The following is a 27,046-nucleotide window of genomic DNA, read 5'->3' on the forward strand; positions in this document are numbered from 1 at the left end:
ATAAAATATTTGATGTATCAAGACTTGTAAAACTGTATAATACTAGTGCAGGAATACATTAAAATAGCCTGGATCATGACTACGCAGTTGTTAGGATTATTATGTTCATGTAAAATAATTATTATAACATCATTCAATAATATTAGCCAAAATGGAACTTGAAGGTAAAGCCTTGCCCAGCCCCAAATGGGTTAAAAGGATTAGGTCCGTGTTGTTCTTCAGGATCTAGAGGATCTTCACCATTATCAAACTTCTCTCTCTTCTCTGGGTCAGTTAGCACCTCTTTAGCTGCTGCAATGTCCACAAATTTCTTCTCTGCTTTCTCCTTGTCTGCTCCAGAATGTCTGTCAGGGTGCCACTCTTTTGCTAGTTTTCTATATGCCTTAGTTATTTCTTGTTTTGATGCCGTTCTGTGTACAATAAAAAAAATACCGGTGATTAATATCTACAGATTGTAGCTGCAACCTAGGCCTAGTGCTGAAGCCATAAAAGGACAATGCACCCCCCAAAGAGCTATTTAATAATTTTACTGCCAGTAAAATTATGAACAAAATGTACTCTTTCGTTAGGAAACACAATCACTGACATCTGTACTAATAGGGGAACAATCAAAAACCATCCACAGGTAAAAGCATGAAATTTTGGCCAGTAGAAAAGGTCCCAATGTGATACACTATGCATAACTGTTGGTGATTTTATCGCTCACACGAATTGTAAATAAATTAGGGGCACGCACACTTTTTCAGAGGGGGTTTCAGCTGAAACCATTGCAACCCCCCTGTATCTGCTACTGATTATTCCTCAGCTGCTTGTTTATTCCTTTAACAATGGTAGAGTAATATCACTAGAAATAATATTATGGTGTTGAAGCGTGTTAAGTGCCTCTAAAAATAATTATCTATTTAGTGCTGTTTTGCTTCAAAACTTTCTGCGAAGGCCTGGATCAACTATGAAATAATATTTTTGAGTGATTTTTATGATTCACTATAGATCTATGTAGCTATAGGCCACTGAGCTATAAGACTCCCAGCTGGACTATTGCTGGTGGGATCACAGTTATTGAAACCTTCCTGAACCTGAAACCTCCTCTGAAAATTCCTAGATCAGCCACTGATAATTGTCACTAACCAACAACTTGTATCACAGCCAAGCAGGTGTCACAGTGATGCTATTGTCATAAAACAAAGCGATTCATCTCAAGCATGCCTTTTGCAATAATGTATTGCCTTTGTAACTATATGTTAGACAGCCTAGGGACTATTCTAAATTAGCTCACCTGGCTTACAATCATTGTACAAGGACAGTTAAACAAAAACCAGTTTAATGGTGCATGCTCACTAACAATGATACAATTTGCTATGATTATATCATAAACTTAAACAGCTTCATGATTGAAACAACCTGGACACATTGCCCCTTTACATTGTTTGCTTTTTCATATAAAATTTCTATAGTTGGTTTGTGTTAACCTGAGCCTTAATATGTCAACATGTGGTAGTGATTTATAAACTAGAACTATATATAGCACTTTGATGTAGGTAAGAATAAGTGAGCTAAGCTTTAAAATATCCCTTACATGTAAACATGTTTACAACATGAAAACATGACTTGTACACAGGGAGTGACCACATGTTCACCTCTTTGATATTAGTGTATTTGGTGAGGGTGTGAGCTAACCCTAAGTTATAAGTGCATTAAGTATTCTAGGAGGGAGGCACGAAGTTTTTGGAGCTGTGGAGTTCTGATTGGTTGCATGTGAACATAAAAGACAATGCTGATTAAATCTGTAGAGATAAACTGTCTGGTTTGGGCAGGCCAAGAAGTGGAGTACAATTTTGGCAGGAGAAGGTACATTGCAGAGTTCGATGCATGTAACAGACATGGATACCACTCCCCTATAGAAAAAATTGTCAGGTTTTAAAAGTCCTGAGATAGCATTATTATGTATTACAAGTAACTATACTAACAGTTTAAGTGCATTAGAGAGTGGCTGACTGTTCTATTAGAATATCTCAATCACACAATATGCATGGGGCAGTATTTCTTAAATTTATGTCCAACTGCAACCAATTTTTGATTGTTACAAGATTTCTGATATAGTGCTCTGTATATGGTTTCAGTTATCAAAACGATTCACTTATCTGAACAATTACAATTGCACAAAACCACTGGCGTTATTAGGGTTTGGATAACTGAGTAACAATACACACATCAGGATGATCCTTGTACATGAACCACAGACCTGTGTGCATTATAGGGTTGAGACAAATAGTTCAAAACTTCAAAGCTTTATAACATTCGGATGCTGCTTTATCCAACCAAAGCTTCATTACCATGGATACTAACATGTTAAACCAGTTGCACAAGTATTGTCACTCCTTGTGGAAGCTGCCATTCATGTATTTTTTGGTGTAGTTACAGTATAAATAGTTATACTGGATCACCAAGTGTAGGAGTTTGTACCACAGTGTACACCCTAATAAATTGTATTCATTAATTGTTGACATGACATTTGTACCAAAGTGTCGAAGCTTCTGTAACATTTTTAAAATAAGCTTTGGAGGATGTATTTGTACATTTAGTATACATGGCCTTTGACAGGCAGGGTGAACAATTTAATGGACTATTACACTGCAGCTGCTGTTAATCAAAAAGAATATTGATTGCAAACAAATAATAACAAATCCAGGTCTAAAGGACTTATAAACCCTGTTAATACAGGAGTGAGAAATATGACTTTAAAACTCCTTTTCCCTTGTATATTCCACTGAATATTCTCGTAATAATAGCTCGCCTTTTCACTCCTAAAATCTTATAGTAATCTCTTTTTTGTGATTGTTTGAGTAACTTCTGTGCTCTGTTGAGGCCATCATCTACCTGTGTACAGTATGCAATATAAACTAACACCTCAGCTATCAACTAGTGCTAACCTTCTGGGGGTGGTGATCACTATCCTTGGCAGTTTGGTAGTCATGTATAGCTACAATGAAAGAGGTAAGAGAATACTATAGCTGTAGCTAGGATTGCATTTTTGAAGAACAGTACGGTATTAGGAAATATGCCTCGGTATCACTGAATACCTTTTACATTTCACACTCTTAAAACATGGGTAAACTATGATTTACACTTGTACCCATTTTGTACTAGTAGTAAAATTTATATTATTAAAGGAATTATCCCAAAAAGTTTTTAAAAAAACGTTGTGCAACACACATAGTCTGTAGTGTAAACATGGTTATATGGGCCACTAAACCACCAAGAATTTAGTTATTACTTTAAATTTGGCAATTCAGTATTTTAGAAAACCACATTGGTAGCTACCTTTATTTACTACTAATACCTAAATACCTCCCAACCCTACCTATAGCCACAACAAGATTAGCTGTTTGGTTATACAGTCAATGTAGCAGTATGCACTTATGATTGTCCTGAACATCCTTGAATGTAGTTAAGACATGTACTCACTAGTCACTATTTATGACTGTTCTATTAGAGTATATTACCAATATATACTTTCAAATATGTGCTAAACTAAATCCTCTGAAGTGATGTGACCACACTAATTCTTGTGCTAAGCTGTTCCCACAACTACCCAAGCATTATTTGCTAATGAACAGGGAAGCCAGCAGCACTAAAGGAAGATGAATATGTGAATCGTCATTGGATCCCATACAACCATCCCATCAGGGTGATGACCCAATTGGCAACTACATCTCAACAATACATCAACTGTAGGGATAAGCCTCCACTAGAAGAGCCCTAGCCCCTTTTACTGCTATGCCTATGACTACATAATATACAGTGTGTACAGCAATCTTAGCATTTTTGGACATGAGATTTTTTTCTTTAAAAAAAACTACAACAGTCCCTTGAAACATAAAATTTATTAATACAACTCTGCTAAACTCTGTAGCTTCTTGTGAATGAGACATTGACATGAAAGAGAAGTTAAGATATTCCACCAACCTTCCTCAAACATTTCCTGAGTAATGTAGGCCTCTGCTCTGGCACACAAAGCATCAGCATTGTGTTGATCCATCTCAATGGCTTTTCCACACCACTCCAATGTCTCATCAAACATGTTTAACTATAAGAATAACAGCAACATACTGTTTAACTGCACATCTGCATGGTGACTAAACAAACTACACTTTAAAACTAGTAACTAGTTTCTAATTAATGAAAAATTAGGAATTTTAAGTTGATCATAGAAATAAAATGTTGTGAAACATGGGAGATCTCCTAAACCTGCAGATATAGAAGAGAGAAACCAGAACATGTTACTGTGAATCGACACCTTGGCACTGCCAGCAAAAAAGAAATGGGACACAAAGGAGCTAGGACAAAAGTAAGTCCATGATGTGTGTATTGTATATATACTGCTGTATGCCAAAAAGGCACCTGTCGGGCTGAAGCAATGTCTAGCAGTGAAAAATCAAGCCCGTAGCCTTCACCATTATCAAACTACACTTGCCTGAAGGCATTGGTACTTAAGAAAATCAGTCAGTCAGTCAGTCAGTCAGTCAGTCAGTCAGTCAGTCAGTCAGTCAGTCAGTCAGCAGAGAAATTCCACCCAATGTTATTTTTGTTAAATTTCGTAGAAAGCGTTTTGGGTTACAATGAAAGCACTTTAGGGCTTCAACCAATACTACACAGGCACCAGGACAGTATTATTTCTGGTTAATATTTTTTTGTCATTTTTGTGAGAATGTGCCAACCTCCATGATCCCTTAATATACAGTACTAAAAAATACTGTATGATAGAGGTAACTGCTTTATCACTAGTACTTCACGTTGACCACAAATTACACCAGTGAGACTAGAATACAGGAAGTGGCCTCGGCCATAGTCAGAAGTATTGTGCCAATCTTTGAAGAGTCAGCTAGTAACACACCTTTCTAAACCATCCAGTTAAATGTTGAGGCATTGAGTGATTAATCCTCCTAACACGCAATAGTAAAGCAGAAGAAAATGTATATTGGACAAAATCAATTTTTGGGAGGGGGGAAATTAATCTATATAAAATAGGTCTAATTCATTTATTATGTTGGATGTTTTGCACTTAAAATTAACTATGTCAATTGGCCACCAACTGCAATTTCACCGTGTAGTGACTATTCTAGAGTATCTTGATCTTCACTTGCTCTTTCCATAGCAAGAAGCACTATGCTACCATTTGTGACTGCTCTATTAGAGTACCTTGACCTTTTTCAATCAAAAATGTGCAAATTTTATCTTACTCTTTAGAAAAAGTGCACCCATCATTGCAGCCAAGGCTCAATATTTTTATCAGCCTATTATGCCCCAAAACCTTGCTGACAAAATTGACACATCCCTAGTGATATACAGTTTAACATAGCAACAACACACCTTGGAGTAGCATTCACATATCTTCACATAAGAGGTCAACTTGTAGTGATATATTGATGACTCTGTGGTCAGTGCTGCCTGGAACTTCTCAATGGCCTCCTCAAATCTGATGGAAGACAAAATGTAATATTTGCAATCATTGTTATTATCAGTGCATAATGTGGAACATTATGGCCTGTACAACTTATGTACTAGAGGTGTCAGAGTATTAATGAAGTAATGAAACAAAATTGTTTACAACAGACAGAAAATCATGACTATATAGAATTGTGAATTAATACAGCAAGTGTATCTATCTTTTACGGTTTAACGTATTGCTAATACACTCTATATTCAAAATAGCTACTTTTGTCACAAAATGATCAAGACAAGAATAGACCACATATAGAATCTTTGAGAATAGGGTTAGTATTACTCTATTTTATTGTTTTAATCTGAAGGCAATTAGATTTTCTTTACCAGCTGCTAGCATAGTACTTAGTAAACACCATTTATAGAATTTCACCTGTGAAGCACTGGGGTGACATCATAAAGAATTTAATAGCTAGATTACTTGATGTAGTGATGTACCGATTAATCAGTTAATAATCGGAAATCGGTTTATCGGCCACATTTTTGCAATATCAGTATCGGTAATATTATTTTACAGACCCTGATGATATTGCTTTCATAAAAATAAGACCAACATAGTGTTTTAAAAATGACAATTTTACCAAATACATGTGAAATTTTGGTTAACATAAACATCGGATCGGTTATTGGTATCGGCCAATATGTGAATTTCAATATCGGCTAATCGGATAATCGGCTAAATCTCTTATCGGTGCATCACTACTTGATTGGCCTCTAAACTGCCAGCGTAGCAATCCGTTCTAAATCAACGCCCAAAAAATTGAAGCTTCCTTGCTCTTTCTATATTTCTGCTACCAATATATGTGGAGTGTTCAACATGTTTTGTGATTACTATAGTACTGAATGGATAGAAATTATTGCAGTTCAAAGTATATCTTCAATGTCAATTACAAAAAACTACCATTCAAACATCTCTAGCTCTACAGAAGCCACTCATGATAACACAGTCTGAACAATGTAGTTATCACTCATCCTAGCAATGCTACTATTAATTGTGATTTAAGTACAGCTCTTTACTGCTCTATTAACAGTAATCATTGATAGTTATTACATACCTCTGTTCATTCTTTAGGTCTTCTCCACCTTTCAACTGTTTTTGTAGTTTCTTCACTTTCTACAGCACATAAACACACAACACAATAGTTAGCATTAAGAAGTTTCAGGGCCTCTTACAACACGTGGGCAAAACTATGCAATCTCAATCTTCGCCCACGCATTGGTTGTATTGGTGCACAGGCAGGGGTGTACCTACCATGTAGGCAGGTGAGCCAGCTGCTTCACCAAATGAAGTGAGAAGCTAGCAGTGTACTTTTTGATACTTGAAGCTTACATTCACAATGTTACAACAATTTATATGTTATTTAGTGCAACTTACCATGGAAATTAGTATGAATCCATAGCAGATTACCCCCAGTATTGCTCGTTACAAACAATAGTTGGCACTTATTAGAATTTTTTGAATGGTTAGGCAATTCTTTTTTTGCCAAAAATGGATGATCAGAGTGAGGACCACATTGAGTCACAACAACCGAAAAAGAAGCGCCAAAAGACCATTCTACATTTATGGGATGAATTTAGTTAATTCTAGGTATTAAGTATAGGTTAGGAACCTAGACCAAGGCTCTTCGTGGTTTTTAGAAACTGAGCGAAGCAAGGTTTCTACGAAGAGCCGAAGTACGAAGAGCCGAAGTAACCGACTTAGAAAATGCAGGCATTATATATATCACTGTGTAGGTGGAACCATTGTGGGATTGAGTTGTATGTCATTTCGAAATCGTCACAGTTAAAACAAGTCATGCGATCAGTAGAGAAGATTGAATGTGTTTTCGAATTAAAGCTTGTAGCCAGCTACTTTATCGCTGCTTCTGTTAGCTGGTGGATCAAAAACAGAGTGATAGCTACTGTGACAATAAAGTTAAAGCCAGCACTACCAAGGGTTTAAAGTAAGTGGTAACAGTGAGTAGATTGTTGTCAATGGTTAATACTTGGTCTGGCACTAGCCTTCTGTGACTAAGCCAGTATATACATGATTTCACACCTACATAACTTTTTTTACAAGAAACAAATAAGTATTCTTCAAGAAAGCTTACCTATCTAGTTCTTTGAATAGGGAGTCCGTTTAAAGTACAGAAAAAAGCATATTACACAGGCTTGAAACACTGACAGGCGTTAAAAAATAGAACTCCGTTATATTTTTGGAATTCTCCGTTTATGATAGTAAATGTACCTACAATGTTACAGTCTAGCTCCCATAATCGAATTGGCATAGGTGTGCTAATAAAAGGAATTGAGGCGAAGCTCTGTTGGTCTATGGGCTATTAGCCTGTATATGCATTGCGGAGCATGCATAGCAAATCAATGACTGAAAGTGAGATTTGCAATGCTTTGAGGACTATCTGCTAGCAGGTTTCTAACCATTTTAGAAACCTACTAGCAGGTTTCTTCATGGTTTTTAAAGACCTCTTTATCTGCCAAAGATCAAAGCATACTACTGTATGCATATAGTAGCATTTTCTAATTTCTTTACAATCAATTCCAAAGTATTTATTATAAGCACACCAATGCTAATTTGCATATATAGCTAGTAATAACTAACTAATCTAAAGGGTCTGCTGCTCATTCTTCTCAGCCTGAGTCAACACCTGAGCTTGAACCAAGTGCTTCTTTGACAGTTCAAACTCCAAGGGGCATGTACTTACAGAAGGTAAGCTATAATTAAATGCTAGGTAATTTTTATATCAATAATAACAGAGCCACAAGCTAATGCACAAGAGTTTTGCTCATGTGATCCAGCTATTTACATTGACAAGCACACTGATGACAATGATAAGTACAGAATTTTAACTGAAAGATGGGAACCTACTGCAAATTTCACCTTTCCAGCAACCTCAGGTGGGCGCCGATATAATCTGCAGTGGGAAAGTGAATATGAATGGTTGAGATATTCTGTCAGCAAATCAGCTGCATTTTGTGGTTATAGAATTCTCTTTGGCCCCAGAGATCATGCAACAGTTTTCCAAAACTCAGGCTTCAATGATTGGGAAAATGCTAAAAGTGCAAAGCGCAGTGCCCTTTCTTTACATGAGGGGCGGGAGGTTCATAAGAATGCTACAGTAAAAGCACATACATTTAAAGATGTGTATGAAGGTAGATCTAGAGATATTCTATTTTGCGTATCCAAGCAGCATGATGATTCTGTTAAAAAGAACCAAGAAATTTTGCTATCACTAATTGATGTCATCATTGCTTTGGGTAAACAAAATATTCCTTTTCGGGACCATGATTGGGATAAGCAGACTGGTAGAGAATGTGGAAATTTTGACTTCTTTATACATTGGAAGGCTGAATTTGACAGTACTGTGACTTACCATCTGGCTCATCGCAAAAAGAATGCTTCTTACATCAGTCCACGTATACAAAATGACTTCATTAAATTTTGTGGTCAAGAAGTTCGGGACTGTATCTTAGAGGATGTAAAGTCTGCAAAATTCTTTTCTGTGATGGCTGATGAATGCACTAATATATCAATCATTAAACAAATGTCCATATGCCTTAGGTTTGTTGATGAAAGAAACCCTTGCCAACCTGAAGTTCGGGAGGAATTGGTGGGAATTGTAGATCTAGAGAGCACCACTGCAGATTGTATAGCAAAAGAAATCCTAAAATTTTTAGGGCTTTGCTCATTAGAAATCAGTAACCTAGGAGGGCAAGGTTATGATGGTGCCTCTGTGATGGCTGGAAAGGTTTCTGGTGTTTCTACACAAATCTTGAAAAAGCAGCCAAAAGCTCTGTATTGTCACTGTAGGGGCCATAACCTCAATTTGGTTATATCTTCTACTTGTAGTAAAGTCCCTGAAATCAGAAATTCATTTGGCTTTGTAGGCACTTTAACCTGGTTTTGGGAGCAAGTGCCAAACGAAAGGGCATTTTACAGCGATGCCTGAATGAAGAAGATATAGCAAACATTGTAGTTGGAGATGCTACAGATCTCCCTGCTGAGGAGCAAGAAGAAACTGATAAGCTAGTTCTTAATGCTGTTAAAAGGCAGGTGCCAAAGCTATGTGAAACCAGGTGGTCAGCCTGTGTATCTACCCTTTCCAGTGTAATGGCAAAGTACAAAGCTATACATCTCTCATTGAATGATATTTCAGTCAGAGCTAATGCTTTGTCACATGTTAAACTCTTGCAGTCCCCCGGCTTCATTGTTTCACTTGTGGTCGCTTAGTTTGTCTTGAGTTTCTCCCATCCACTTTGCCTTTCACTGCAAAAGACAAATTGGGATGTTGTCAGAGCATATCACAATGCAAAGCTATGCCAAGCAACAATTCTCAAGCAGAGAAATGAAGCAAAATTTGGAGAACTTTGGAGAAAAGCTGAAGTGATTGCCAGCAAAGTAGGTGTAGAACTTGTTAAACCAAGAACTGCTTCTACCAGCAGATTTAGGAGTAATGCAGGAGATGATTTAGAGAGTGCTAAAGTGTATTTCAGAAGAAGTGTTTACTATCCTTTTATTGATCATTGTGTCAATGAATTCTCTGAACGTTTTCCAGAGTCGTCCTTACCATTGTTCGCTGGGTACAAGTTCCATCCTGGAAAGGTGCATCAAATTACTGCTGCTGAATGTAATAGAAACATTTTATGAAGAGATCTTCCTAGTGTAACAACTTTCGCGGCTGAGGTAGAAATGTGGAAGGTGAAATTTGCTGCTGAAGCTGATAAAGCTCAGTTAGACAAATGAAATTGGTATAAGTTTTGCCTCTTGCTGATATAGATTTTTTCCCAATATACATGCAGTTCTGAGAATTATGTTAACTATACCAGTTGGCTTGGTTCCATGTGAGCATTCGTTTTCTGACATGAGATGCCTTAAGGATTGGAGCAGATCTTCCATGACAGAAGACAGACTTAATGGACTTCCGTTGCTCTATAATTATCCATCAGGACAAATGTATTGACAGAATGAAAGTGCTTAAAAGATTTGATAGCACTGGGCATCGTAGAATGAAACTGTGATTCACTTCTGTGTATCTATATATTGTAAATTTATTAACAAATTACTCTTACATTCAGTTATTGTACTAGCGATTTGTAACCTCGTGATTTTCGACACACAGCTGTAAATCTCTCCTCAGTGAAAACTCTGTCTTCTTTTAACTAATCTTTATGCAAAACTCGATTCCTGGATTCCAGCGCATCTAGCGAAATTTTATTTCAAGTTATTTGGTTTGGTATTTAAAAAGTTATTGGATTTTGAAAATCTACAAATAAAAAACTCCATGTAAATTTTAGGCTCGAGTAATTAGAGCAAAATTCTATTACACTCGTGGCACCTGATACACCTTGAACTAATTAGTGTTTCCGCGAGGTTACAGCTGGATCCGGCGTGATTTAGAGCTTGTATAGGTTTTCAATAGTGCTGATTTTGATTCTGACAACCTTATGTGTGAAAAAGAAGAGGTTAGGCCAGTTTACTAGGTGTAAATGTCACATATTTCAGTTTATTTGTATTTGAAGTGCATATATCTAGCCTGTACGCACTATACTCGAATTCATTGAGGTGTTTGTGTCACTGTTGTAGTATTTTGTGACCGACTGATGTATTCTTTTAGCCCGTGTTATTGCATTTGCTTCGTGAAAAGGAAATGGGCACTATGCTCCTTTATAAAGCCTTTATTAGGCTCCTTTGTAACCAGAATCAGTGAAGAAATATCTTTGTTGGTTGGCTAGTGGTCGTTGTTAGCTCCAGGAGCAGGCTTTAATTGAGAGCTGTTTCTGCTAATGAAAACCATGGTAATTATGTGGGAATTGAAGTTAATTTCTTTCATTGTCTGTAGATGAGTGTCAGTAGTCCTGGACCACTATGTGAAGAGCTGGGGCTGTATGGTGAAATGCTTTTGCTTGACTCCATTGAACTGACTAATCCTATAGATCAAGAGAAAATTACCAAAGGTGTTATTTTTCAGTTTCGCAAAAGCCATTTGGTTTCCTGAAATACATTTTATACATGGATGAAATCAATTTGTCCAGGTTCATCCTTACCAAAGTTGCCAGCATTGAAATCATACATTTACAGGATTGAAACTAAGATCAAGCAACTTAAGCGGAACCATTGTGACAAAGAAATAAAGTCAGTTATAAAAGAACCATTTCTCAAGGAATGTCAACAACCCAATGACAGCACACTAACAGTGGATAGAGAGAAAGTTTCAAGTACAACTAAACAAAATTGGCACTATGAAACAGAAGTATTAACATCTGTCAATAAATCACTAGCTTGTGAACTTGCAACAGTTCAAAATGCATTAACACTTCAAGAAGCGAAAACAGATGATCTCACAACCAAATTAAGCAAGCTAAGCATTCGGAACACCAATAAAAAGCTGAAACGTAGGGATGAGAAAATCTTGGAATTAAAGGATCAAGTAAAAGAGAATGAGAAATTACAACAAGGTTTGAATAAGGCCACTGCACGTGTTAAGAGTTACCAATATAAATTAGGTGTGTCTAAAGGCAAGTGCGATACTATCAGTGAAAAGTGTGATCACTTGGAGTCAGTTGCTCAGGGTCTTAATAAAGACATGATCTCATTTAAACAATCCTTAAAAGATTCAGAGAACGATTACAGGAGATTGTTTGAGAGGCTGCAGGAGCTGGAATTTCATACATTTGAAACCAAAGAGCACCAGAAAAAAATACTTGGATAGTATAAGAGCATGTTGCATTGAGCTACTGAGTCTTAATGTCGGCATAAAAAATGTAGAGTCTGTAATTAGATCTGTTCTCAAGCATATTGCATCGTTTGAGATAAAAGAATTGCCACATCCCACTACCCTTACTTGAATGTATTCTGAGATGAAAGGCTTAGCTTGCCAACAGTTGAATGAAGAACTGAAGAAAGCAGATAATCTCACTCTTCATAGTGATGGGACATCAATGTATGGACAACATTTTTATTCTTTCCAACTTTCTACCCCAGATAGTACATATTCTCTTGGGTTAACAGAAATGCTGAGTGGATCAGCTACTCAGGTATTGTCTACCTTTCAACAAATCCTGTATGACTTAGAGCTTACATCCCAGTCTGATTCAAGTCATGTCATCCTGTCCAAAATTAAGAAAACAATGTCAGATTGACACATAGTCGAGAAGAACTTTAACTCTCTCTTACAAAGTTATCGTATGGAAGTTTTATCCAGTGTGGTTGATAACTGGGTGAAGATGAGCAACAGGGTATCAGCACGCTAAACAACTTCTTTTGTGGTTTGCACCTTCTAGTGGGCATGGCAGATGTTGCATCATCTACTTTACTGCAGTGGGAACTGACACATTTTGAAGGAACTGTTGGTGCTGCAGCTCACTTTGGTAGCACCACCAGACAGTCCGAATCTGGAATAGTACATCTTGTTAAAACGGCATGCAAAGCTCTTTGCAAACATGGAAGTGAGCAAAGCGGTGTTTATCAGCCTTTCACTGCCTTTCTTGCCACCAATAGTATAAATAAGAATCCCCTAGTTTCATTCCCCTAGTTTCATTCCGAGGAAACCGTTTTAATATAGTATTTTATGATGCTGGAGCACTGTACTACATATCTGAGCAGGTGGTCAGCTTTTTTAATGATGTATGGCAGACCCCAAACCAATTGTTCAAAGCTGTTCACAGTGACATCAGAGTTCCGGAACTGGTAGCTGGATGCCGTGCTCTTGGTTTAATTAACAAGGTCATTACAGGTCCTCTTTGACGTGTGCTAGAATCTGACAATGTAACAATTCTGGAGATGAATACGTATTTTGATGTGCTGATCACAAAACTAGATGCATGGGCTCAAGATGCCAGCAGACTGTTGCAAGGGGATGCAGAATTGTATGCAGATTATCCTCCAACAAAGGATGAGATTTGGTATTGTTTAATTGCTAGTACAGATCACGATGCAACTACACAAGAATTGCTTGAGGTTTTGTGCAACGCTTTCTCGGCTCTTCTTTCTCGGCTGGTACAAGACCACTTACCTGGTGGAGCATACTGTAATCCTAGTGCTGAGCTTACCCATGAAACTAAGTCAGTTTCCAAAACAAATGTTGTGAGTGAACGAGACTTTGGAAAACTGGATTGTCTTTTGCGTGAAAAGCCTAACGCCACTACACTGTCTTTGGAAGCTATGATTTTGTTTTCCAACAACAAAACTATGAATTGGTTGACTTCTAAATCACCAGAAGAAGTACAGCAACTTCTTCAAACTGCCAGGAAAATAGCACCAGAATTCAGGAGATTGTTTAAGGAGAGGAAGCAGAATATTTTGAAAGAGCTCATCAAAACTCTGCATGAAAAGCAACATGCATTGGAGGCTGCACGTGTAAAACAACTAAGGATTAAAGAAAATCTTACTAAAGATATTATTCAGTATGGCCTGTGGCAAAGCAAAGATGATATTGCTGAAGGTGTTGCTAAAGAGAGATCCAAGACTGCAAAGTTGAGGGCTTTGAAAGTCCAGTTTAACTTTAGGAAACTGGTTTTAGACCAGAGAAGCTATCGTCATAAAGAACTGTTTTTGTTTTCTAAAAATGGACAAGAGTATACTGTAGAGGAGTTGATGGATAACCTTGCCAAATTGATTAATGAGGAAGAGGCAGTCTCGAAGGGAGTCATTGGTAGGAAAAACCATTAAGCATAGGTGGCGGGACGAGAGTGGTGTTGAGCAATGGTACTTTGGTGAAGTCCTGAGTAAGGTTGCAGGGACCAATGAATGGTACAATGTGCAGTATGAAGATGAAGATGATGTGTTAACACTTAATTCACATGAGGACATTGACTTTAGGGACTTAGAAGTTGTTACATACAGACTGTAGCTGTTCATTCATTGAAAACATTTCTTAATAATGTGTAATTCAGAAACATAATAAATGCACCTTTCGGTGCCATTTTTCCTATGTAAAATGTATCTAATTTTACTTGTTATGGTAATAGCCATAACTTCACTATAAAATGTGATATTGAGCTCAAATATTTACTGAAAGTTCCATATTACCAGCAGATCACTTAGGGGTGTGTCATGGTGGTTAATTTAGTAGGTGTCAAATTTTGTTGCAAATCGCTTAATGTACATAATAATTGTATTAATTTTCCAGTGCACATTCTCTGCAATGATTATTACCATAGTATGACTAAAATTGCCTCCAGCTTCAAACTTGAAACACCAAATTTTCAAAAATTTCCTGGGGGGATGCCACCCAGCCCCCCATAGAAGGCAAAATGATTCGCATTTTGCAGAGTGTGCTTCACACATTGTGTGGTCCCCCCTTAGCAAAATATTAGATCTGCCCCTGGAGTCTGCCTCACCTATTTAAAATTTCTGGTAATCGGGGGGAGGAGGGAGCATAGAAGGGAATACAATGGCTTGCTGTATGTAGAGAAACTCTCCAGTTGTCTTGAAAACCAATTTTATTATGACGTTTAAAGCTCACAAAGAACTGGAGGCTTATAGCCAGTTTGTTTGTGGATGAGTTGAGGACATCCAAACAAGGAAAAATCTGGAAAATCTAACTTGTGGATGCGTAAGTATACAGAAGGGGAGCAAGGCTACCCAGGTTGTCCTGTACAGATGTTGTTAATGCTGAACCTTCACTGTACAATATCATGACAGACCACGTTATCTATATGTTTCTTTAGCTAGTGAATTCATGTATTGCTAACTACCTACATTGCAGCAGTTTACTTGAATTTACGACCAGATCAATTGTATAGGCACGCCATTCACAGCAAATCAGTGAGACTACTGAATCATATTTGAGTTAAGTAGGGCAAGAATCCAAGGTACTGAAACAAGTACACAACAAGCATGTCAATGGATTATACCATCGTACATGAAGTCAGCTGAGTATCGTCTTATTAAAGATATTGACTTCACCACAGCTTGTGGTAAGAAAAGGAAACTTGATGAACTAATTGATGGAGATGATGGTCCAAGAACAGAGAAGTGATGACTAAGCTGCCAACATACAGAAAACGTTTTTGGAATCCACAATCAAACCTACATGTACACATATGTGAGAGTGATGTACTACTTTCGCACATGAAGAATTTTTTTGCTACCGACTCTGAAATGGCCACATTTGTGATCAAAGTCTCACATCCTGCAGTGTTTTCTGTAGTGCCGCGTTATTATGAGCCAGTCATATAACAAAATTTATGATAGCAAACTATCTAAGGCCTCTGATGTCATTAAGACAACCAGAATAGATTGATCTAGGATATGATGAGCTTCTGGCACTCTGTGAATCCACGGTAATAGAAATGACTGTCGAAATGTCTGAGGCTGTTAAAAAGGAAACTAGGTTACAAAGTCAGTCAAGACTATAGCTATGGTTCACATTTAGAGCTGGAAGAGTCACAGCATCAAGAATGAAGTCAGTTGGCCATACAACGACTCCTTCTTAATTCCTTATTAAGACCATCTGCTATTCAGTAAACAAACTGTATGGGGAGAGCTAAGAGGAGAAAAGGGATTGGAAATTTATATGAAGGTTCAAAACATCACCACATATTACAAATAGTGAGTCAGATATCAATCCCAAGTGGCGTTTCATGGGTGTCTCACCTGATGCCATCATAGAGTGTAGTTGTGGTAAAGGAGTTGCCCCTACTTTCATCGATATGAAACAATTCAAGATGTTACTCATGACTTATTTTTTGCCTGCAAGAAAGTGCTGGATTGGTGAAGTTGGAATGCTCATGCATATTACTACCAATGTTCATCTATGTTGTTGATTATTCATACTTTTGTGTCTGCACATTTGCTGAGAATGTAGAGAAAGGTTTGCCTATTGAACACACTACAAGACAACAAACATTTTGGAAGATGACAAGAATAAAGCAGAGCTGCCGGCCAGTAGTGGTGAGCCAAGTACTCTTGTAGAAGAACAAACCTTTTGCTACTGTCATGGTCCAGAAGAACTTATGATTGCTTGCACTATTCTAAAAGTAAAAAGATCACATGTGCTTCAGCTGTGATGTGTGTGATGTATTATGAAAGAGCCAAAGAGAGGAGAGACATGCTGCAGGCCAAACAACAAGAGGAATTTGAATTATAACATCAGGTTGAGATTTCTATTACAAAAAAGATCAATGATGTTATAAAGGAAGAAACTGAGTCATGAATTTGTTGTAGCTGAAGCTGCTACAAATGCTATTGCAGAGGAACTTCTGGAGGAAGCAGTTATATCGATCAGTAGTGAAATTGCACATAAACAAATGGGGTGAATTAGCCATTCTTGAATCAGTAGCAGGTAAACATGAACGTGCTGGTATGGTGAAAGCTTTGAAGGAAGAGCTGGGAGCTTGCTGTGCAAAGATAAAGAAGTTGTCTGATGAGATTACAGTATTGCAGCAACATGTGTGCGATTCAATGGACAGTCAGTTGTAGATGATGCATGCGGGAAATTTTACACTGGCTTAGCTAGTTTGCATGTTGTCAAGCGGTATTTACAAGGTGAGCGGGCCACCAAGCTGTCCCTCTTTCAAGAGTTCATGTGTGTTCTATTGAAGCTTCATTTGAACAGTCCCCTGCAAGATTTAGCATACTGCTTTCGAGTGTCTCTGTCAACTGTATCAAGAATTCTTTCAAAATGGCTTGTGCAGATGACATCAGGTTGCAAAGCCAATTGTCTGGCCTGACCATGATAATCTATGCAAAACCATGCCAAAATGCTTCTAAGCAGCATTCGGTAAATCGGTAGCAATCATTATTGATTGTTTGGAGGTTTTTATTGAGTGTCCATCCAATTTGGCGGCTCGTGCTGTTACCTGGTCCAACTTTAAGCACAAGAACACAGCAAAAATATGCTAGGAATTGCTCCTCAAGGTGTGATAGTGTTTGTTTCAGGTACATGGAGTGGTCGAGCAAGTGAAAAATATCTAACAGAACATAGTGGATTATTAGCCAAATAGCTACGTTGTGCTGGCAGACCGTGGGTTTGATATTGCAGGGACAGTAGGTATAATGCAAGCACGTCTGCATATCCTTGCATTTACTAAAGGGAAAACTGCACTTGAAGTCGAACAAACAAGCTAATTTGTGCATCCATGTTGTGAAGGTGATAAGTCTGGTGTGACAGAAGTACACAATTCTTTAGAGTACAATCCCTATTCACTTTGTAAACTACAGACACAGACAAGATAACCCTTTAATTTTTTAATTTAATTGACTGCATTGTACATGTAAGTTGTGCACTCACAAACATTTGTATTTGATTGGCTATATTTACATACATGTATTATGTATGTATAATACAAAATTTAAGTTATAATATAATAGTATACCACAACTGAGTCATTTCAAGTCTCCAATAGCTGTCACAATTTGGAACAGTCAGGGCATACAACACCACTTCCCTTTAGAAACAGAAGGCAACTCAAGGTATTTCATGGTAGTGAATGCTTTGAAGGAAGAGTTGGCAGTTTGCTATGCAAAGATAAAGAAGTTGTCTGATATTGCAGCAACATACGTGTGTGCTCAGTTGTGCCAATCAATGAACAGTCACTTATGACGCATGTGTGCAGTTTTATACTAGCTGGCTTACCTAATTTACATGTTGTCAAGTTGTGCATACAAAATAAAAGAGCGGGCAAGGAGAGTCACAGAGAGTCACCCTTTCAAGAATTCAAGTGTGTTCTGTTAAAGCTTCGTTTGAAAATCCCCTGCAAGATTTAACATACTGCTTTCAACTTGAGTCAAATGTCTCTATCAACTGTATCCAGGCTTGTGCATATGAACATCAGATTAACAAATATGGCTTGACTGTGATAATCTATGCAAAACCATGCCACTTAGCATTCGGTAAATCAGTAGCAATCATAATCAATTGTTTTGAGGTATATATTGAGCGTCCATCCAATTTGGAGACTTGTGCTGTTACATCAAGGTCGACTCTGGAAATGGCAGCCACATACAGCTCTGTACCCTGCTCTCCGTATGGTGTGGTCAAAGCAAACAAAGGCATTTCCTTTTGTAGAATCCCTGAAGTTAGAAGAAATCCACTAAGCGTAAGTTGGAGCTGGTGATAGGGCGTACAACTAACAAATGCACACATCACCATCGTTACCTTGTGTGGAACAATATCATTTACGTGTAGGCAATACTTTAAGTTACATAGTTTTGCTCACGTGCTAAAAGAGCTCTACATATAATAGAGACCAGAGGTATCTAAACTTTACCAAGTGGTATTGAAATTCTCTCCACAATGGTTTCCTTACTTCCACTGGAATTCCATCAGTATTCCAGACTCTTACTGGTAAACCAACTGTTCAATATAAACCAAGCTTATATATATATATAGTTTGCCAGCCCAACTATCAATTGAAAAAATGACTGCTCTATTAGAGTAGTTGACTGCTAACAACTTGTCAACATTTGAATTTATTTTAGAGGTGCACCGATATCGATATTGGTATCGGTGAAAAGTTGATTTTTTTAGCTATGAGCAGATATTACACAAAAGTACTATAATTGTGTAAATTATGCTATGGTTGGCTTGGTAGCACATTGCGAGTCTCAAGTTGCAAAAGTTTTTGTGATGGTCGGGGTTCAAATCCTGAGTTGGTCATACTTCTTTTTCTTTTTTACACACCTTTTTATCACTACTTTTTTCACAATCCTTTACATAGGTTTTAGCAAGAGTTCATAATATATATACTAAGGAGAGTATCCTACTCTCATATACCCCTATAGAAGGGTGTATCGTGAAGTTATGACGTAGCACTTCTGAGTTCGCCCGTTTTTCTTTGTATAATTAATGATATCATTAGTTGAACATGGTATCGATTGAGCGCGTGCCTAACAACGTCGCTAGCAACCAAATCATCTCCAGCTCTAAGCGTTTCTCACCAAACTACAATCGTTCCCTCATGGCTTAAGACCGCTTAGTAGGTGTTTCTTGCTAGGCCATTCGCGAATACGGCTATTCTGAGCGTTGCGAGTGTGAAATGGTGCTAACGATGCTTGCACTTATATGGCTGCTTGTACATCGCAAACCACAACATCTTGTCGTTACGTCATAACTTCACGATACGCCCTTCTACAGGGGTATATGAGAGTAGGATACTCTCCTTAGTATATATATTATGAACTCTTGGTTTTAGTGACCACCTTTTAAGCTTTTTGCCACATTTTTTAATGTTTATTGTAGTGTCTATACTGAAAACCTTTTATGTTCAGATATCGGTATCGAAATTGGTAATCTTTGTAGCCAATATATCAGTTATCGGTATATTGGAAAATTTCAAAATTGGTGCACCTCTAATTTATTTACAGGAAAGGATTAACTAACTACAAAAAAAGCACAGAGCTTTTGTGAAAACAACAAAACCATAACAGATTTTGTTCCTAAAAGACATACTGTTCCTGTTACATGAACTTATCTCATAGTCCCAGGAGGCCAAGCCTGTAGTATAATGCACTAGTATATTGAAAATTATTAATTTAAGGTGGCACTAAACAATCTACCGTGTCTCAATTTTAAGACATGGTGAAAACTAGTAATTGATTTTACATGCAAATAAACTATACATATAGGAGTCTTATCATTTGTAGAGAGTATAAAGCGTACAACTGCTCTCAAAGCAAGAAATCGGCGGTACTTTGTGGACTACAGAAGACACATTAATAATTAATGGTTATCTCTCGATACTTCACACGATGAAAGCATACTATTACAAGGATAATTCTAAGGAAGCAATTTACAAGTCGATATATATATATATATGTAACACTTTCACACCTCAGATCAAAGGAGCCATCCAGGCCACATTTCGTATGTAGCCGGGCTACAACTGGGTACTGATTATATAGACGTTGAGGCCGAAATCGATTGAGGGGATTGATTAATACTCACGTGACAAGATGCACGACTTGGATTTTGCCATGTAAACCACTCAGGCTGAGAGAGTTTTGTTATCCTAGCCATCCTACAAGGTGAAAAACATTGGGCTAAAGTGAGGAGTACTATAGCATATTCACCGATCATTTCCACACATTTTCAAATACGAACACTCCCCCATCATGAAGCTACCACTCTGCACGGAATAACCACTCTACAAGCAAGCTTACCTATCTAGGCATTTAGTGAACTCCATACTTTTCCATGAACAATTCAATAGCGCTGATTAAAACATTAAACTCACGTAACCGAAATTCTCCGTGATATCTCTAGGATATGTCCATTCATCGTAACCGAACGTAACCAGAATGTACTAGCTGCTGACCCATAATCAAAAATTTTTGGTGTGCATATATAATACATCCAGTGGCTGCACTCGTAGTGGCTTGGGTGATTGATTGCCCTGTACAGGCTATCAGCCTGATAAGTGTTACATATTAGCTGTAACACGGGGCATTCGGGCTTTGCCTGATATGTATGCCCTCTGCCCTTGGGCCTGTTTCTCGGTAAGTCTATTGTGGTGTCGCACCTCGTCCTTTGTATTTGCTATGGCTTCTTGTACACATGATTGCTTTATCGCCACCAAAAAAAAAGAGTAGGGATCCAAATGATAAAAAGTAGTGAAACAAAAGATGAATGATGGTATCACAGCATAGCTCGGTGGGAAAATCTCTACATTGGCATATTATAACAATCATTTGTTAAAAGTCAAAGTAGGGATTTTCCCACCGAGATATGCTGTAATACCATCATTCATCTTTTGTTTCACTTCTTTTTATCACTTGGATCCCTACTTCATTTTTAAATTAATATACTAGTTTTATGTTATAGCATACAGCTATACATGTGTGACTGTTCTGTTAGGGTGACTACAGTACTTTGAATTAACCTTGTGTCACTATTTCATATTTTCATTGTGCTAGCATTATGAATACAGCTAGGCCGATAATAACAGGGTGTGTCATCATGATAGATTGTTGAGAGGTGTAATCTTGGTGCTCGATTGTTATTAATCAAACAAGATCATGTAAATAGGTACGGTATTGAACCTATCATGAAGATACAGGTATCTACTGAGAGTGCATGTACTTAAATAACTTTGCCGGTGTCTAAAAATGTGCCGCTCAAGGAAAGTGTTGACAGGAAAAATTAATTCCTTAATATGGATTCATTGCATAAAGAAGGACGATGATCAACCTGATTAAAGATAAAAAGCAGAAGTATCTAGTGTGAATAACTCGCCACAGCACAAGTATGTTATGTACTTTTAAGATTCCTTCGTATCAACATTCTTAGCATAGAGCACATTCATTTTTTCCCTCAAAAATGGCACCCTATTGTTCACACATGATTTCATAGAGTGGTATATACCCCCATGGTCTATAGGTGTAGTTACACGTATTTACCCCCTCTTACAGTAACGTAAGTGCTTCAAATAGTTTTGTGGCATCTAAATACACTCCTCTAAGGAAAGTGTTGATCTGGACAATTAGCATAGTATCAACTGGTGTAGATTAGTTATGAATTTTTAACAATTCGTACAATTTCCACCACAGCTACACTTGTGATTAATCTAATAAACCTCCACTGGACCATAACTGAGAATGGCTGTAGCTTTCACCCTTGACCTCACAAATGTCAGACAAGCCACAGCCACTAAGCATTTTAACATCACAATCACGTGCAGTCCGCTAAACCTCTTTCAGTATAAGAATATTTATATTGCCTCGCTTTTGTTACAACAATGAGAATCCTCTTTCAGACCAGAAATTTATTGGAGCCAGACCAGCTGTCTTTATTATGGAGGTTTATTCCAGTGCTGAAACAATTATTTCGATATTCGACTATTCGGTCAACATGAAATTATTTCATTTGTTAACAGGCCTTCGAATATTCATTAGCACTTTGATCAGGTGAACAAAGCCGACCTTGAAGCTGAGATTGCAAACAAAGTGGCATTTAATATCTATTTTAGAATAGCTCTCGGGTTTACCTTACTGCCTGACAAAGATATCAGTACAAATTCATGCTTAAAAGTAATTGAATAATTGGTCGCTTTGTTCTCAACTATTTGAATAGTAAAAATTGTTATTAATTTCAGCACTAGTTAATTCTCTACCGTCTTTAATTTGGTAAGTTTGCTTTTAAAAAAGCAAGTTTCACTACATTAATTAACAGTTTATACTTTGTGTGACTAGCACAAGCTTATCACACTACTGTAATTCAATTCAAAGATCACAAGATCCAAGGTTTAATGGTCAGACACTGCTTTCCTTAACTCTCTCACTGCCACAACCACCATATGGTGGTTTTGATCTATATATGCTCATAGTATCACATTCTAAGTGCTCTGTAACTTCAGTTGAGCATTTTAGTAGCTCCTGCGCTTATCCTGTAGCGGCCACGCCATTAAGTGAACGGAACAGGGATAACCGGTCTCTTGCATGGTTAGATGATGCAATCGCCTACTTTCGGAATGTCGATAACAAGCATTGTAGACCAGTGTTGGAACAGTTACTTTTTATAAGTAACTAGTTACATATTACATATTACTTGTAACTGAACTATTTAGTTACAGTTACATATTACCCATATAATAAAGTACAGTGGAACCTGTCTATAATGGTCACCTTGGGACCAGATATATCTGGCCTTTATATACAGGTGGCTGTTATAGAGAAAACCTGCATAAGGTGGTCTGCAGCATTTTAGTGGCTATGACCGTTATAAATGAGTAATTATTATTAAGAGGCTCGCGCCAACCACAATAGAGTATGATTTTACTAGTCTTTATACAGAAAGGGCAAGGTGAGCTTGTTGTGAATGTTGGTTATAGCAAGAGTAAATAATGGAAGAGAGAGTATCCAACTGCCATATACTGCATCAAAAATGAGCATGTCAAGTAGAGAAGCCAACCTGTAGTGCTTTCAAAGGCAGTGTTGAATGAAGTAATAAACACCTTCTAGCTCAGACTGTTTGAAGTGTCCAGGCATGATTTGAAGTCAAACAGTCTGAGCTAGAAGGTGTTTATTACTTCCATTATTTACTCTTGGTTATAGCTATTGAATACAATGAAGCCTGATAATTTGTATAGCATTCATTGAAAGGCAGGAAGTGTGATAATTGCGCATTAATTGAAACAGTGTCATGGTGTCAGACTATTGGCTTAACAAGCCACCATAAAAGGTAGCGACCGCTATACGAAGGATGAAGTTATGTATACAGTGATTCATAGGCGAATTCTTGGTTGGCCGTTATACGCGTTAGACAGGTGACCGCTTAATGCAGACCATTCTTGGTTGGCCATTATACGCGTTAGACAGGTGACCGCTTAATGCAGACCACAATACATACATTTGTATGGGAAAATATTTGGGACCTCGTGGCCATGGCCGTTATGCAAAGGTGACTGCTTAGTCCAGGTGACCGTAACACAGGTTCCACTGTAACTATAATAATATTACATATTATATTACTTTGCGTCCACAGCCGTAAACTGTGACGTGTGAAACTACCACCTTATCACGTGACACGATTGCGTTGTTGGGTAATGTGCAAATCTTGGTTATAAGTAAGAAGCTGGTGAATAAGCTTCATTCAGTAGGCTTCATTACTTCGTTGTGGCTAGGCATTACACAGTGGATTACTAACGAGATTAGTAACTTCGTTACTTGTAGTAATAATATTGCGTAATATTAGACTCGTAATAGTAACTATATTACTTGGGTAATGCTTTACATTAGTAAGTAAAGTAACTTGAGTTATATTACCTGTTTTTATAGTGTATTTCGTTATATTACTTAGTTACCATAAAAGTAATAATATTATGCAACGCGTTACATAAATACCGCGTTACTCCCAACACTGTACACGTTGTAGACAATTCTTCAAAGTGATAATGGCACTACTAATGAAAAGAATCAGTAAGGAGAAGGATTATATAGGTTGGAGTGGCGTGTTGCTATTCTTTTACGCCTCGAAACAGTGACCTCGTGTCTGTATGCTTGTTCAAATGCTGGAAAACCACACTTGGTGATCATTGCTTCAACTGTAATCAGGTTAGCAATGTTTATTGTGTTGTTGTAAATAATCCTAGCCTGAAAAGTAGCGAAATTTCACATTTGGTTTCTATTAGGCCGATTTTTGCATTTTAAAGTTTTATAATGGCTTTGTGGTTGCTCTTGTTAAACCACAACTCGATAATCGAATCCCTTGTTCTATAGCGAGTAAATTGATATATAGTTTTATAGGATTATATTATATGGTGTGTAAGTTATAGTAGTTTAGAAGCAGTAGATTGGAGGCCTCTACAAATTTGGTGGTGAGGGGGTTTTAAGTAGAAACTGTATTCCCATTGCTCTAGCCTAAATACCCAACTGAGAAATGTCAGGGACTCAGGGTACAGCTGATTTGGCAGATGTTTGCAATCAAGTTGAAGCCTTACTACAATACTGAACTCTCAAATATCTGAAAAGTGACTGTTCTATTAGAGTATTTCGTCAATTGGTGTGTGTTCTATTAGAGTACTTTAAGAAACATGTCAACATTTGAGGTACTACTACATTACTATCACTGCATAATGACACACCTTATAGTGTGGATAGCACAGTTGATGGTCAGGATCAAGTCGTAAACACTCCCTGATCTCCCTAAAGATAAAGCTCATAATAATCAAAACCCACAATGTAAAGTATTAGTTACCTTAAAGACTCCTCAGCCTCTCCAAGGTGATAATGGAGGTGACTGATCTTCAAATGAGCAGCCGTGTTGTCACTAACCAGTTTAGTAGTTGGTCTAAACAGTGACACAAGTTTCATTGTTAGTAAGAGTCCTTTATAAGTGTGTGCATGTGCATACACTAGCATGTACGAATACAAACACTACTCATCAAAATGTAAAGCCTTTATAAACATGGCTGTATTATGATCCCAGTAAGTCTGAAACACCTGAATACTTAACAGATAATTATTGTGCAGGAAAATACTCAAGGACCAGAGCTAGTACAGGGTTTTGGGTTCACTGATGTCTCACAAGTGAAGATGTGAACATCCAATGTCCTATCTGAACCTCACCTGTTATGTGAGACTACAAATGCACACAATAAATTGAAACAGATCAGATTCAGCAGCTAGATCATAGTGACAAGCATGTGCGCCATTGGAGACTCATACAATTTATGAAACTCTATAACTCCAACCATTCAAAGCTATCTTGTATTACTTGATCTGTACACACTCATTTTATCAGGCACACAAAATGTATTTTCCAAGTCCCAGTGTTTAAATTTCTAGCCCTCCTAATCTGAAAGATATTTAATAGCAATTCCAGTACTTGCAGAAACAAGTATGCCGGTCAAAACTCTTTCCCACTTTAGTTGACCAATTCTCCCACTGTATAATACCACACATAAATAAACAATACTGACCGCAAGTCCAAAATAGCTGAATGGAAGTCTCCAGTATACTCATAGCAGCGAGCCCTGAGCTCTCTCATTTCAACAGACCATGGACACTTCTGTATTGATACCACAAGAGATGATGTAATACATGAGATCCCATGACTTCCTTACTTCAATGATGTCAGTGAGCAGTGGTATGGCTTCATCATAGTTATTATTCTCAACCAAATGTCTTGCCTCTTCCATAAAGGTTACTATAGGTCTTGCCACTTCCAGTTGGCTCTGTCCATCAGGATGGCCTATAGCTGCCTAAATATTAGCCAACAAAAATTATTTAGATAATAAATCAAATTAAAACCATATTTATCATTTAGATGCCCTGGCATTTATTTCTTAATCCACTCAACCAGCTGAAACATCTTGTGCTCTCCTTGTGACAAGTCACGGGTTTCATTAGTTGAATATCAAAGTAGGCCTTGCTCTAATGTAAACTCATACCCACCCCTAGCGTCCCCTGGCCTTCATTTAGGACCCGGCATTAATATGGATAAATATGGTATATCCATTTAAAGTGTGTATTATCTATGATCTCAGCTCATACCAAGCTTTCAAAATCATCCAATGCATCAGTCAATTTTCCTAGTTTCAACAGAATGTTGCCTCGCTCCATTTTAGCCTGTAACAGAGCAGCGCCTTAGCTAGCAGTGATGTTCAGATTGTAGCTACCTGTTTGAAGTCTGGTTTAAGTTGAATCACTTTGTTCAAGTCTGGAAGAGCAGATTTAGCCCTTCCAATAGCCAGATAGACCGTAGCTCTCTTGAAATAAGAGAGATAATTTAAAGGGTCCCCTCCTACAAAGGCACAATTAAAGAGATATTTAACACTCGCAACACTTACTAATAGCTTCATCATAATGATGTAATGCATCGTTCAACTGGCCCTGCGCTAGAAACTGTTTCCCCAGCTCCAAATGTTTCTCAACTCCTAATTCAGCACTCGCTACTACATCTAGAACACAAACAGTACATTTTCTATAGCTACTCCGTAAAGTAAACACCACCGATATGCTTACCTTTCAACGTGAGATCGAGACTAAAATATATCACTAATAACGGTCTAAAATAATCCGTCAGTATTTTCTGCATACTGACCTGCTTTGCGTAGAATTTCCTCCACTAAGATTATATTACTGCGCTTTATTTAGAATCCAGTCATTTCG

General features: G+C 37.6%; 1 protein-coding gene and 1 pseudogene across 1 annotated transcript; one reads left to right on the forward strand and one right to left on the reverse strand.

Moving 5' to 3' along the window:
• Positions 1 to 8: 8 nt before the first annotated feature.
• LOC136241359 (dnaJ homolog subfamily C member 3-like) lies at positions 9 to 27,041 on the reverse strand. Its single transcript, XM_066032547.1, has 14 exons — positions 26,900 to 27,041; positions 26,725 to 26,835; positions 26,554 to 26,678; positions 26,429 to 26,503; positions 25,999 to 26,136; positions 25,855 to 25,943; positions 25,131 to 25,223; positions 25,018 to 25,078; positions 6,558 to 6,616; positions 5,371 to 5,476; positions 3,967 to 4,087; positions 2,931 to 2,980; positions 2,795 to 2,877; positions 9 to 410 (listed from the first exon to the last, which is right to left on the reverse strand). Exons 1-14 carry the CDS (start codon positions 26,970 to 26,972, stop codon positions 143 to 145), a joined length of 1,452 nt encoding a protein of 483 aa, XP_065888619.1. The 5' UTR covers positions 26,973 to 27,041; the 3' UTR covers positions 9 to 142.
• LOC136241226 (52 kDa repressor of the inhibitor of the protein kinase-like) lies at positions 6,992 to 12,206 on the forward strand (annotated as a pseudogene).
• Positions 27,042 to 27,046: the final 5 nt, after the last annotated feature.

The sequence above is a fragment of the Dysidea avara genome, chromosome 12 (genome assembly GCF_963678975.1).
Source record: "Dysidea avara chromosome 12, odDysAvar1.4, whole genome shotgun sequence".
In the NCBI taxonomy this organism is placed as follows: Eukaryota; Metazoa; Porifera; class Demospongiae; order Dictyoceratida; family Dysideidae; genus Dysidea; species Dysidea avara.